At 38.0% G+C, this 13,068-nt stretch overlaps 1 protein-coding gene and 1 long non-coding RNA gene across 2 annotated transcripts; one reads left to right on the top strand and one right to left on the bottom strand.

Moving 5' to 3' along the window:
* Positions 1-350: 350 nt before the first annotated feature.
* COXFA4 (cytochrome c oxidase associated subunit FA4) lies at positions 351-3,588 on the bottom strand. The gene is made up of 4 exons (XM_031614416.2): positions 3,251-3,588; positions 2,696-2,784; positions 2,297-2,357; positions 351-568 (listed from the first exon to the last, which is right to left on the bottom strand). Exons 1-4 carry the CDS (start codon positions 3,290-3,292, stop codon positions 512-514), a joined length of 249 nt encoding a protein of 82 aa, XP_031470276.1. The 5' UTR covers positions 3,293-3,588; the 3' UTR covers positions 351-511.
* LOC149917512 (uncharacterized) lies at positions 3,562-12,471 on the top strand. The gene is made up of 4 exons (XR_016467787.1): positions 3,562-3,652; positions 4,344-4,419; positions 9,395-9,562; positions 12,309-12,471. It is a non-coding gene; the product is annotated as an uncharacterized LOC149917512 (long non-coding RNA).
* The last annotated feature ends 597 nt before the right edge of the window (positions 12,472-13,068 follow it).

Genomic DNA, 13,068 nt, shown 5'->3' with positions numbered 1-13,068 from the left:
GTATTTAAGATCAGCTTCTTTCTTATTAACAAACTATGAATTAAACAAACAACAACTTGGCTTTTTTATTTTCAGGAACATATGGCAACATCTGTTGCTTCCCTGTTGGGCAATGACTTATTAGCAATGACTTGTCTGCTATATAAAGTAGGAACTGGAAAAATTTAAGTGCAATTAGAAATATATATAGACACACATTTAAGTATTTGCTCTCAAGTTATTATTTTAAGTCAAAAGACTAAGTATTATGCCCATCGAGACAACTTTCAGTTCTTGTAGTGCAAATACGAATTGGTGTTTGTTAATGTCAGGATGTTCTTACTTAGTGAAATTAAAGCAACAGAAGACACTTCAAGTTTCAGACATTTATTAAACCCCATCAAAACACTTTCAAACACATAACCAAGTGCAGCGTGAGGCATGTTTGAATATTTCCTGGATGATTAAGCATGTTAATTGTGCGGACAGCTTCCGGAAGACCTTTCTGTGCAGCTCGTGAAGATGTGTGTGTTCAGAAGTCAGGACGGTCCTTTTTGAGCTTACTGTAGTCTACATTAACTGAGTAGAACTAGGCAAGAGAGATAAATATATATATATATTGATCAGAATAAGAAACTCAATGATATGATATATACCATTAAAAACATCTATCACTTGAACGTGTTAGAAAGCTGAAATAATTGAGTCTCTACAATAAACAAGTATATACAAAAGAACAATTAAAAAAAATCTAGCTTGCCAAGTAGCATAAACGATTGTAAGTGTGAAAAAGCAGCATCACAAGGGAACATTTAGAGCAGTGCTGCTAAAACCTAGATTGGTTTAAGTAAACTTAAGTACTTCAGGTAAACTTAAACTACAACTGCAAGAAATAGCAAAGAAGAAAATAAGAACAGGTATAAATACTCATTTTATACTAATAAAGTTGGACCCTATTACAGACCATTTAAAACAGTCCAAATAGTTACTGAACACAGTGAATTTACAGAGTAAAGGTATATTTTGGCCTCCAAGCCTGAATTAACATCAAACACATGACTGTAAAAAAAAGCCCAGAACTGAAAAAGAAATTAAGATTCTTTTAATACATTTAAATTGCATTTTTTCTCTGCAACTCACAAAATAATCACCAAGTTTTCAACTCTTTTCTTTATAATATTGACTTCCTCAGTCTTTCCAAAAAGAGTTTTACTAAGAAAAGAAAAAGCAATTTCATCAAAAGCTAAAGCTCACTATTTTAACGGAGCTTTTTACTGAACTTTTGCTTCTCCATTTCCCACAGTACAGCCTTGGGAAAAAAATCCACAACGATACACAAACCCAAATATGGTAAATTCTGTGGTTGTATTTGTATGTTAAGGCAGATGGGAATGCTAAGGCACGCACTTCTTAAAAGAATTCATGCTGCGCCCTGCATTGAATTTGCCTCTTTTAGATATATAGGAAGCAGCTACATTCCAGAAATGATAATAAAAATAATGTATTACATTCTTTTTAGAATTTTAGGGGAATCACAACATATTTTATTCTCAAATGTTTTTTCACTTATCTGAATGACTGGCATACTAAGATACAGTGCTGAGTAAACACTAACAGAAAACATAGTATGTTTGCTTTCTTAGCAGTCTGAGGATAATTTTAGAACTGTCCTTAACAGAAGTCTTTAGTATATAGAGTGCCACTTCTGTTAAGTACAAAAAGCTTTACACATCCTCATCTGTTTCCTCATTAGTACCCTGAAATAGGTTGAATATCATTTAAAGAAGCATCTTATTGCATCCAATACTAACAAACAGTTTTCAAAAAATTACTTTCAAATTGTACAATTGCCAATTAGAGTTTATATTAAAATTATTAATTAGAGTTAATATTGAAATTATAGTTTATATTTAAAACTGACATTATCCTACTTTGCTTCCCATGAGTAAAGGCCAACAGTCTAGAATTCTAAAAGCTTTTGTTCAGAACTCCAGAGATTTTGTCCTCCTCCCTGCCATCTTTTTCTCCACGCATTATGGCACTTGTTTATTCTCCCTCTGTTATACAATTCCTCTTTCTTACACTGCAGCATATATATGACTAATTCTTTGCTTGCTCCACTATCAACCGATTTGAAGACAAGGTTATGAAGCTCAAACAACTCCATCTGTTATAACTGCAAAAGACAAATTGTAAGTTGCACAGCAGAAGAAATGTATCACTAATTCAGCTGCTTTCTAATAAACTCAAATGTCCTAACGCAGTAAGCTACATTTTTGGTACTATGTTTCCTACAAGTCTGTGATTTTCACTTTACCTTGTACTGGTCATTGGGAGCCAGTTTATTCCAAGGTTCTGGATTATTTTTCTTGTCCCAGCTATTGAGAGAAATACAGAACATGAGAACATACTCAGAAAATCACACTACCTTCAAAAGAAATAAAATTTATCTGCATACCATGGTTATTAGCCATGGACAGTCATCTATCTAAATAAAATTTCTGTACAACAAGCTGCAGTTCTTTGTGAGCAACCTCTAAATATTGCAAGGTAAAGTCATAAGCAAACCTCCAAAGCAAGGAAATCTTCTTGCAATCCATGGCAGTAATACTGGACCTAGTATACTAAGGCCTCCAGAAACAAAGACCAACATTCTGAAGTTTACTTTCACATAAGCAGCAAGATGACTGAGCACCGTAAGTAACTGTTTACATACCAGACATCAGGGTTGAACACTGCCAAACGCATGACGTACAGAGCTGCGCCAACACCTCCTGAGCCAATGATCAGAAACAGAGGGATCAACTAGAACGAGAAAGACTTCAGATGATGGACTGCAATGTAACAAGACAGTATTATTATGAGATTATCTGATAGCAATGACAAATCAAACAGCCAGCTTCCGTGTTCTCAGCTGTAACACTGGCCCTCTAAAACACTGCAGAAGGGCTCTGCGTGGTGTGTAGAAACTGACACGGAAAGACTGCTGCTATATCAGTCACCAAACATACTGTAACAACGCATTTCTCAGAAACATTTGTTCGCTAGGGAGAGAGAGAGACGAAACCAAGAAAGGAAGAGGTATCTCGCGTCGTACTGGTTCAGACCCACACACAGCAAAGGCAGAAAAAGGCGACCGGGCCGCGTCCCGCCGATCAGCGGAGGTGGCACCCCGAGGCCGCGGCACGGCGAGAAAGGAGAGGGCGCGGAGGGCAGCGGCCCGGAGGGGCACAGGCCGCGCCGAGCTGCCTCAGCGACCGCGGGTACTCACACTGGGATGCTTCCTGGCGTGGCTGACGATAACACGAAACATAGCTGCAGAGGGCGATGGTCTCCCTCCCTACCCGGCTCCAGAAACCGTCCTGCCCCTTGTGCGCCCGAGCCCCAATGTCACAGGAGGCCCCCGGGGCGGCAGGTGCCCGCTGCCCGGATGTAGCAGCTCCGGCGGTTGCCTGTTCGCCTGCCGCTCAGCCCAGCCCGGCCGGCGCCCCGCCGCAGCACCCGCGCTAAGATCGCCCCTCGTGCCCTGCTTTCATAGAGCCCCCGACCGGCAGGCAAGCAAGCAGCGCCCCGCCGGGCGAGCAGGCACCTCCCGGGGCACCCCGCGGAGCCCAAAGCTGAGGGGAGCCGAGCAGGCGCCAACACGGCCCCGCCCCGCTTCGCTGCCGGAGAGGTGTGAGCAGCGCCTGCGCCGGGGCCGAGAGGGCATGGCGGGAGGCGCCGCGGAGGGCCCTTGGGGGCCGCCCTGGGCCTGACCCGTGCTGGGCCTCCTGAGGCGAGCGCCGCGTCGGGTGGGGGAAGCGGCCGCCTGGGGAGAGTGTTTGTGAGGCTGCACGGTTTTGCTCGTGTAACTGTCTCCCCAGTTAGGAGGTTCGGAGGAGGTTAAAGGATGGAACAGGACGGGGTTTCAGCGCCTCGAAGAAAAACGAGAAATTCGGCATAAAACGGCCATGTTCGTGATTCTGCTGGAGACGCCGTGGTGAAAACCAGAAACCAGCTGTGTACGCAGCTTTGATGGAGAGCTTTAACACTGAATGTACACGATACGCTCTGGCAGGGATGTTTATAGCGAAATGATACATATATTGGCCGAGGTTAGGCAGGATTTTGTTCTTTGTTCCTTTGTTAGGTAAACAATTCCAAATAAGCAGTGGGGCTGCTTGCACCATAGCAGTAAGCGTTCCTACCTTGGCCTTGTGCTGTATTATGTTACAGAGAATCAGGACCCAAATGCCTATCATTGGGTGAGATCACCAGTCCCTCTGACATGTGGTTTCTTTCATAAAAGATATATCCAAAAGATAAATTTCTTTATGCATACGTGTTAAGAACTTTTGGTTTTGATTTTTTTTTTTTTTTTTTAGTTAGCGGGACCATTGACATTTCTGGAACATAAGAGAAGGGAACACATTTTCCATGTTAGAAGCAGAGTAACTTCAGGTGAATGCTAATGGTTTGTGTGAATGTGTACCAAAGTAGAATTCTGAAGTTAAATATGAATGAAATGATGGAGAACAAATATACTTAAGCAAACATCTTTTATTTCACTTACTAGTTCCAGTTACTCAGTTAGCACCTTACCAAGAATCATCTTGGATTGTCCCAGTCACAACAAATGCTAAAAAATGCCAGGGTTCTTCGTCCATCATGCTACAGTCCAACCTTTTCCAGTTTGCTAGAGTCCATTTAATCTAGCTAACAAACAACCATGCACAAAAACTGATGCTGGCTGTTAGCCATGTTCAGTGCCTTATACACTGGACAGGTCACTGAGCGACTGCAGATCATGCTGTCTGTACAGTTTAACTGTTTTCCTTGGTGCAGTACATTACTCATCTGCCTCATTTGTTTAAGAACTGATAAAATAGGAAGGACCATAATTAGTGTGCATCAAGATTTTTTTAACTACTTCATTGCATAGTGGGGACAGAATAATTTGTGTCAGAAATAGTGTACTTGGCAGGACTAGGAAGGTCTCTCTCTGTACTTGGCACTGGTGAGGCCACACCTCAAGTACTGTGTTCAGGTTTGGCCCATGATTACAAGAAAGACGTTGAGACCCTGGAGTGTGTCCAGAGAAGAGCATTGAAGCTGTGAAGGGCCTGGGGCACAGGTCTTACGGAAGGAGCAGCTGAGGGAGTGGGGATTGTTTTGTCTGGGGGAGAAGAGGCTCAGGGGACACCATATCACTCTCAACAACTACCTGAAAGGAGGTTGTAATGAGGTGGGGGTCAGCGTCTTCTCTCACATAACTAGTGATGAGAGAGAATGGCCTTAAGTTGTGCCAGGGAAGGAAAAAAACTCATCTCAGGAAGAGTGAAGAGGAATTGGAACAGTCTACTCAGAGGTGATTGCTATCCATGGATGTGATCAAGGAAAGGGTTGTAGTGGTACTGGTTCAGTGGACATGGTAATGATGGATTGATAGAGCAGATGATCTTACAGGTCTTTTCCAACTTTAATGATTATATCCTCTATGATTTTCAGGTTTTCCCAATGAAAATATCAGTTTATCCATGCAGTTAAAAGTATTGAAAAGAAATTGTACTGCTATTTCTTGTATGTCACAGAAATGCCTGAAACCTTAAGGGTTAGCCTGGAAGGTTATGCAGCCCACCCTTTAGTACAGTAGTTCAATTTTGCACAAGAAAAATACCATTTACCTAAGCAGCTGCAGAACAACCACGGAGAGACCAGGTAGGTGCTGGGTAGACAGTCATTAGCCACATGGGGCTACTGAGCAAAACTTTCCTCACATTACAACAGGCTGCGTGTCTGATGTATGGCTAAGCAGCCAAAGCTCAGAAACTTTGAGAAGTGTTTTTATGACCTGCTAAGATCAGGGCTACATTATTCCCACTAGGCAGGCATGTCTCAGGCAACTATTTTTAGGAAGTACATATGGATTTTACGTGCTTCTCAGGATTTTTTTTTTTTAAGGATTTATACTTTTTGAGCTTTTATGAATTTAAAACCAATGTGCAAAATGTGTCATGCTTTTTATCTTTTTTTAAATAGATTTTAAGCATTGTATATGTCAGCCTTTAATGCCTGGGCCTGTGCAACTCAGCGTGTTCATTGTTCATATACCTTGCTATTCATGTTATGTAGATTATTGTATGTCATAATTAATTGTACAGACAAAGAAATAAATTGTGAAAGCAAGCAGAAAACAATTTTTCAGTATCATTTTAGAAGCAATGAGGTTATTCTGAAAGTACAGCCAGACTAAGCATTGCTGAAAATGCAATTTCACTATTTCTTGGTTTGGTGAATTCTGAGTATAAACACAAGCAACCTCAGACTGCCTTGGTGCAGGATCTGTCGTTCATAGAAATACTTGCCTAGCTGTCAGATTTGTGTGCCTGGGCTGTGCTGTCAGCATTTATATGCTTATATGGGTACATACAATGCAGCATGAGTCTACGTATGTGTTAATTTATAGTAATGATGTCATTATATTTGTCTTAGTTGAAGTCTAACAGTTTTCTATTGTACGTAAAGAATCCACCCATTCCCTTAAAGAGAGTATATGATAAATAGAAATTCGTACCACCCTTTCATCTGTTCATAGAATCATAGAATTGCTATGGTAGCTAATCTGTTGCTTACCTTCTCAGTCAGAAAGTAAATACATTTATTTCTTAAAGTTTAATCTTTTTCTCTTCATAGCTGTCAGTCAATTTTATGATGCTTTAGTTAGACTAGTTACCTCCTTTATTCTGACTGAAGTTACTATGTGTAGGTTTCTGCTGTTTAAATAAGTGAATCCATAAATCCTCAGGTGTTTCAACAAGTCACTGTGATGAACCAGTCCATTAAGTTCAGCAATGCTGAGAATCAAGTCCTTGGGTTATTTTGGTGTTTTATCATTTATTTTTTCTTCTGTACAGCCTCACTCATGCTTTCTGTCTACTTTGCTTGCTCTATCCTTAGGCTTAGGCTCACTTCAGCTTTTGGTTTCAGGACTTTTTCTAGATGCTTTTTCTATTCTGTGGCCTTCCTGTTTCTAAAGGCTTTATTTCCTAAACATTATCTGTTATTATAATCATAATAGACCATAAGAGGTTCCTCAAATTCCTGCTGTATTCCATTAGTTCTGGCTTTATTGTTATTACTATTTTTACATTAAAAGTGATCAGTTTTAGCCACATCTAATCTCCTGAAGAATAGGAATATGAAGTCATAATAAAATCAAAGACTATCTGAAGAATTGCACCCTTGAAGTTTGACAGAATCAGTTGAAAAAAATCAACAAAGGCACAATTACAGTCATGTTTGAAGTTACATATTTTAATTGGAGGAAAATAGGAAGGAAAGACTATTACATATGGTCACAGGTCAATTAATTATGAATTATTCTGTATCATCAAGGATATTTCTCTGTTAATCAAAACAATGAATAGACTGAAGATTTTCTGTGGGAGATAACAGTTCTGGTAAAAAGTCAAAAGCTTTTTGAAAACAATTCTTAGACAAAACAAATTTTAACTGTTGTAGTTTCCATGGAAATAAATAGGAGGCATTACTTTTGGAGCAGTCTACATATATGGTAAAGAAATGTTCTGTTTCTTCTTTCATTTAGTCCTGTGAGCAGTACAAGACGATAAAGTTTCTTGTCTCTATACATTCATTAAAAGTACACAATAATCCTGGTATTTTATAAAAGGTTACAAGGAATTTACTTATGTTATATAGCATAACCTACTAGCAACCATAGAAGTAAAATGTCTGTGAAATAGAGTGCTAGAGATATGGCAAAGAAAACAATTAATGACTGGTTGTATGTTCAGTTACTAATGGAAGAATAGTTTTAAAGAATTTGTAATCTTGTCAATAAGTCAAAGAATAATATTAACACTGAGAACAGAAAAGCATTTTTTTAGTTCACTTGCTTTTATGTTTATAACTTATAATCATTAATTTATATTTACAAAATACAAACTTTTTCCTGGATTTTTACAGTGCTATTTGTAAACTTAAAGTTATTAACCTTAATTTACAGAACTTTCACATTGATACTCTTACTATTAAATAATAATGAAAGTTTAATAAAAGAAGCTATATAGACTGCTTTAGCATTAATGTAGTTATAATTACTTTAAAGCAAGTAAATCTTCTCTTTAAAATAAGGACTTTCATTTTAAAGTGAGAGTACATTTTTACATTTTACATTTTAAAGTGAAAATACATAACTTTTTAATACAAAGAGTGAATAAGTGAATATGTGCTACTTAGCAAAAGTAAATTATCAGCAATAAAATGAAGTGAGTATTTCTTTCCTTTCCCTTTCTTGAAGTTAACCATTTTCTGATGGGGAATACGTTTACAAATATTTAAAATTCTGAAATTGTACCTGAACAGAATTTGTATAAAATCACATTTCCTTGCTGTCATAAATAGGTATCAGTGAAACTGCATTAAAAATCTAGAGGGAAGCTCTTTGTTTATCCATGTGAAATATAAAAAGAATCAGTGGGCAGGACATTTCTTAGAATAGAAAAGCTATTAAAGTGTATATTTCACAGGGAACCATGGGGCTATCTAGGTTGTTCATTATGGAATATTGAGCTGTTTTGCTTGTCAGCAAATAGATTCAAATCTGGCTCAATCCAGTAATAAATGGAAGTTGTTTCCTTCTCTGTAGAGAGAGATGGAGCAATGTGGGCTGAGGCAGCAGCTCGGGTGACAGATCCCTTAGGAGCAACTGAGTTAAAACACCTGTCACCAGTAAGGGTTATGCTCAGGGAAAAAAAATTACTTGAAAGAATTCCATAGTTATGAGATGAGAGAAAAACAGAAAACAGGAATAGAGATGTATAGGGCTAATGGGACATTTCAGAATGGATGAAAATATTCAGGTTTAAAATACCAGCATTCATAAAATGTATGGTTTGTACATTTGTTTAAAATGTAAAATCCCCTGACTGTAAAGAAAAATTGCAAAGCAAGAACAGGAATGTCATAGCAAAAGCATAACAGCTGAGAATCAAACATGTAAAAGAAATAAATCCTGGTCTCTGCTCACTCTCTAGAGAGCAAATCTCAAAAATAGCAGATCTTTCAAATGTATTGTAAATTTTTGACTTGACAAAACTTAGGATGCAGAAGCACAAATTCCACACAGCTTGCACCCTATCTGACCTACGACCCCAGGAAGTCATTAGAACAATTCCCCTATGTTTTGCTAATTGATGGGGTCAGAAGGAAGGGCACAGACACCAACAAAAATGATAGGCTTATTTTAGTGTCTATTTCAAAATAATATGAAAATAAAGCTGTACCTATAGTAAAAGGATAATCTTAACAGTAAAGAAAGTAAGCAAGGTAATGCATCTAATCATTACTGTGTGAGGTTAGCAATAATGATTAAGAAAGACATCACCAATTGCCTTACTGCTTTACCATCATACAGATTCACAGTTGCTGGTGAGCTCTGGTTGCAGCGAGGATCTGGAGAACACGTTCTAGCAATTGGGAAGTCCTGCGGCAGCGTGTCCACCCTGTAGATGAGGTCTCCAAAGTTGCTGCAAACAGGTCCAGCCTTTTTACCACTGAATGACCAGATCTATGTATCAGTCAGGTGAAACATCTGGTTTCCTCTTTCTCGTATTGGTTTTCCCCAAAAAACAAGGCCAGTGTTCAAGGAGGAACGAAGGGAATTGTGCTATCTTTTTTGATGTACCATAGGCCTTTCTGGCCATAGAAATGTTTGCCCAGGGCCCATGCAACATGTTTAATTGAGTAACAAACATTACAGCAGAGTTGCCTTATGATCAAGAAAGATACAACATCAATACCGCATAATTAGCATCATAACAGAGCTTCTGTAGATAAACACCAGAATATACATTCTCATACTTGCATGGCAAAATGTGGATAAATGGCATCTTATATGTGCAGTTAATACTGTACATTAGGTACGCTGTGAGGTTGTGTGGTTCATCTATAGGTCAACTTTCATTCAGGGCCTATCTCAGGCCCCAGAATTTCTCTCTTAAATTATGCTGAATCACTGTTCTTTTACAGATAATTTTATACATAGAATTGCATGCATAGGTAGTATTGCCCTTTAAGCAGCTGTTGTTTGATTTCAAAAACTAGCAGACTTTTATAAATAAAAGTTCAATTTATCAATTCCTAAAGCAAAAATCGTTACTAAAAAAAGTTAACAGGACTGGTACCTCAAAGTGTTAAATAGCTGCTACATCAACTATTTAACAATATTTTAGACAAATTGAAAGTGTTTCTAGTACCTGTAAATGTCTTGACACTTGTTCCATCATCTTAATCCAGGGGGTTAAAGGATTCTTTTTAATTTCTGCTGTGGAGTATGGGGGATTAATGCTTCCTGGGCCATTCTGTGCTGTTTCTTCTACATATGCTTGTAAAGAAATAGTCCTTACAAGTCCTCTCCTCTGGTGTTCCAAATTCAAGCTAGCCTTCGGTTAATCTTTTGTTTGCTTAGAGTTTTACTCAAATCTGATTTTTATGCAGGGAATCCATGCTGACTGGGATAACAGAGATGACAGATTTTCAGGGCTGGCCAGACAGTCAGGTTCAGTCTACCAAAAACTACTGTGTGTCATCTGCAGTTGCTACTTACAAAAAGCTAGTTTGAGTTTTTCTTTTTTTTCTTTTCTTTTTTTCCCCTTTAAAAAAAAAAAAAAAAAAAAAGCTATTATTCTTCACTGGAAAGAAATAATGTGGTATTGACAGCCTTTTCCAGGACATATTGCTGCTTAGGAGAAACTGATGCAGCTGGAGTGACTTAAGCAGATAGTCTGGGAGCAGCACAAGCAGCTTATAAGCAGCTTCTAAAATGTGACAGTACAAAGAAAATGCATAATGTCTGTGCAACAGCTGTAGGAAATGATATGTGAGATTCCATGTTCACTATGTATCCCAAACATTAAAGAGAACAATTTAATGCTAACAAAGAACATGAAAGCAGCACGCTTACAAAGTATAGTCTTGCTGCTGTGGCATTAACTGCACAAGCTGTGTCAACAAAGGATTGCACAGTTAGAACAGTATAAATAGATTTTGTACTGTAATTTATTTTTCTGTATTTTTTTTTTTCTTTAACGGAGAATGTCAGTATTTTAATAGAAATACAATTTACAGAAAGAATAAGGCTCCCAAATCTAACAGTTTCAGTAAGCCAAAGCTTGTTCTCATTTAAGACAGTGATAGAACCCTTAGCAGACAGGATTAGACATCATTCTGAGCAAGCTATTTTCTACAAACCTGTATTGGAGAAAATATCATCTGTCTTCCACTAACATGAGTCATATGCTTTTGTTTCCTTTATGGAAAGGGTAGACAGGGATTTTTCATATTTATGATCAGGAGGGCAGATACTGCTGTTTCAGAGGTAACTGTCATTTGTGTAAATTCCAGAGAAAATGTTATTTCCCTATGTTTTCTGCTGTACTTTTTAGAGGAGAGTTGATGTTTGCAAAGTAGAAATGTTTACTGAGTACAAATTGGAAAAAAATGTTTTGCAACTGTTTATTCATTTTATGCACTGCAGCAAGGAAACTGCAATCCAGCTGCTAATACTAAATGACAGAATTATTATTGATTACTTTAATAGTAAAAGGATGGAAGTGGAGCATGTTTTGCTGTGTTTCAGTGAATGCGAGTACCGTGGGGGAAATGTATTTCACAAAATGTTTGACATCCAAATGTAGGGTTTAGTTTTAGCAAGTATACCCTTTGAAATCAGTAGAAAGATACAGGCAGCTCCCAGAATGCAATCTAAAACAGAGCTAGAAAAATTGTTCTTTTAGGATGTCATCTGCAGCCTTTGCCAAATCACTTGAGATGCAAGCTGATACACAGGGATAGACTTCCCTTGTATTTCAGAAAATGGTTAAAATTCAGGCTGTCTTTACTCCTCAGAACAAAACTAGGCTACCTGTGGTATCCTGGTGTGAACCTGGTAAGACGAGGCCAACTTGTGTGGATCTAATGGTATCTGTTTCTTGATATTCTTACATGGTTCACGCTGCTCAAAAACAGTCTTGGGGTTTCTCCTACAAGGGCTATGATCTCAGACCCTGCAAGAGGCGATCATTTTTGTAAGCAGCGTAATGTTGCAGGCAGCTGCGTTTATAAATTATGGACATCTTGGCAATGGCTTAAACCCTTTTCCTGGCTTTGCTATCTGAACTACAATTTAGACATAAGCAAAATCTCTATGGAGGGACATAGTGCCAGGTTCTTGTAAAGAGGCATGTAGTGCATCTCCAAGGCATCACTTTTTTAACACTTACACTGTCTCCAATTATCACATTCACTTGAATCATTAATACTTTCTGCAGGTAATTTCCAACAAAGCAAAATGTGAAATCCAGTCCCAGCTTGTCTCCTTTCTGGAATCTGGACACTAAAGGAATATATTGTATTCACTCCAGTCGGGAGAAAGAGGATGGAACATGTTTTAGTCTGGAAGCAGATTGGAGTGCTGCATTTTATGCTAACACATCTGCCACAAACTTTGAGAAATAATATTTTTGTCTTTATCATCATTTATCTAGAAAATATAAAAGGTAACTGATGAAAAGATATATTAATTGCTTTGCCTACTCTTGTGCTTTACTTGGGTACTTTTTGGAACCTCATGCTCTGTTAAAAACTATGAACTACTGCTTTACAACAGGTAGTATTCCCACATTATCTTTTCTCTAAATGCAGTTTCTCTTATTGTAGAGAATTATATTACTATACTTAAGAGAGAAGGATAATAGCGTATTTTGATGTGTGACTAAGTCCATCATCCTTCTTTGAAGGATATATACAGTATATCTCTTAAATTCCCGTCACATGATGGCATGAAATGTATATCTATAATAAGACTTCTGGGAAGGAATTTCTTATGTTGTTTGGATAGCAGTCTAGTCTGAACTGAAAATTATGTGAAGGGAAAGCTACAGAATATTTTGATATTATTTTTTACATGCATTAAGACAACAAAAATGTTCTTTGAGAGCAGGCAGAACACAAAGATTTAGCAGATTTGATTAAAAAGAAGTTTCATAGGGTACTTTTTTTTCTGTGAATGGTTGTTTTCATCTCATATTG

Source organism: Phasianus colchicus, chromosome 6 (assembly GCF_987193195.1).
Source record: "Phasianus colchicus chromosome 6, bPhaCol1.hap1.1, whole genome shotgun sequence".
Taxonomy (NCBI): domain Eukaryota; kingdom Metazoa; phylum Chordata; class Aves; order Galliformes; family Phasianidae; genus Phasianus; species Phasianus colchicus.
Note: the sequence above shows the minus strand (reverse complement) of the source record. Positions and strands in the feature narration are given on the sequence as shown.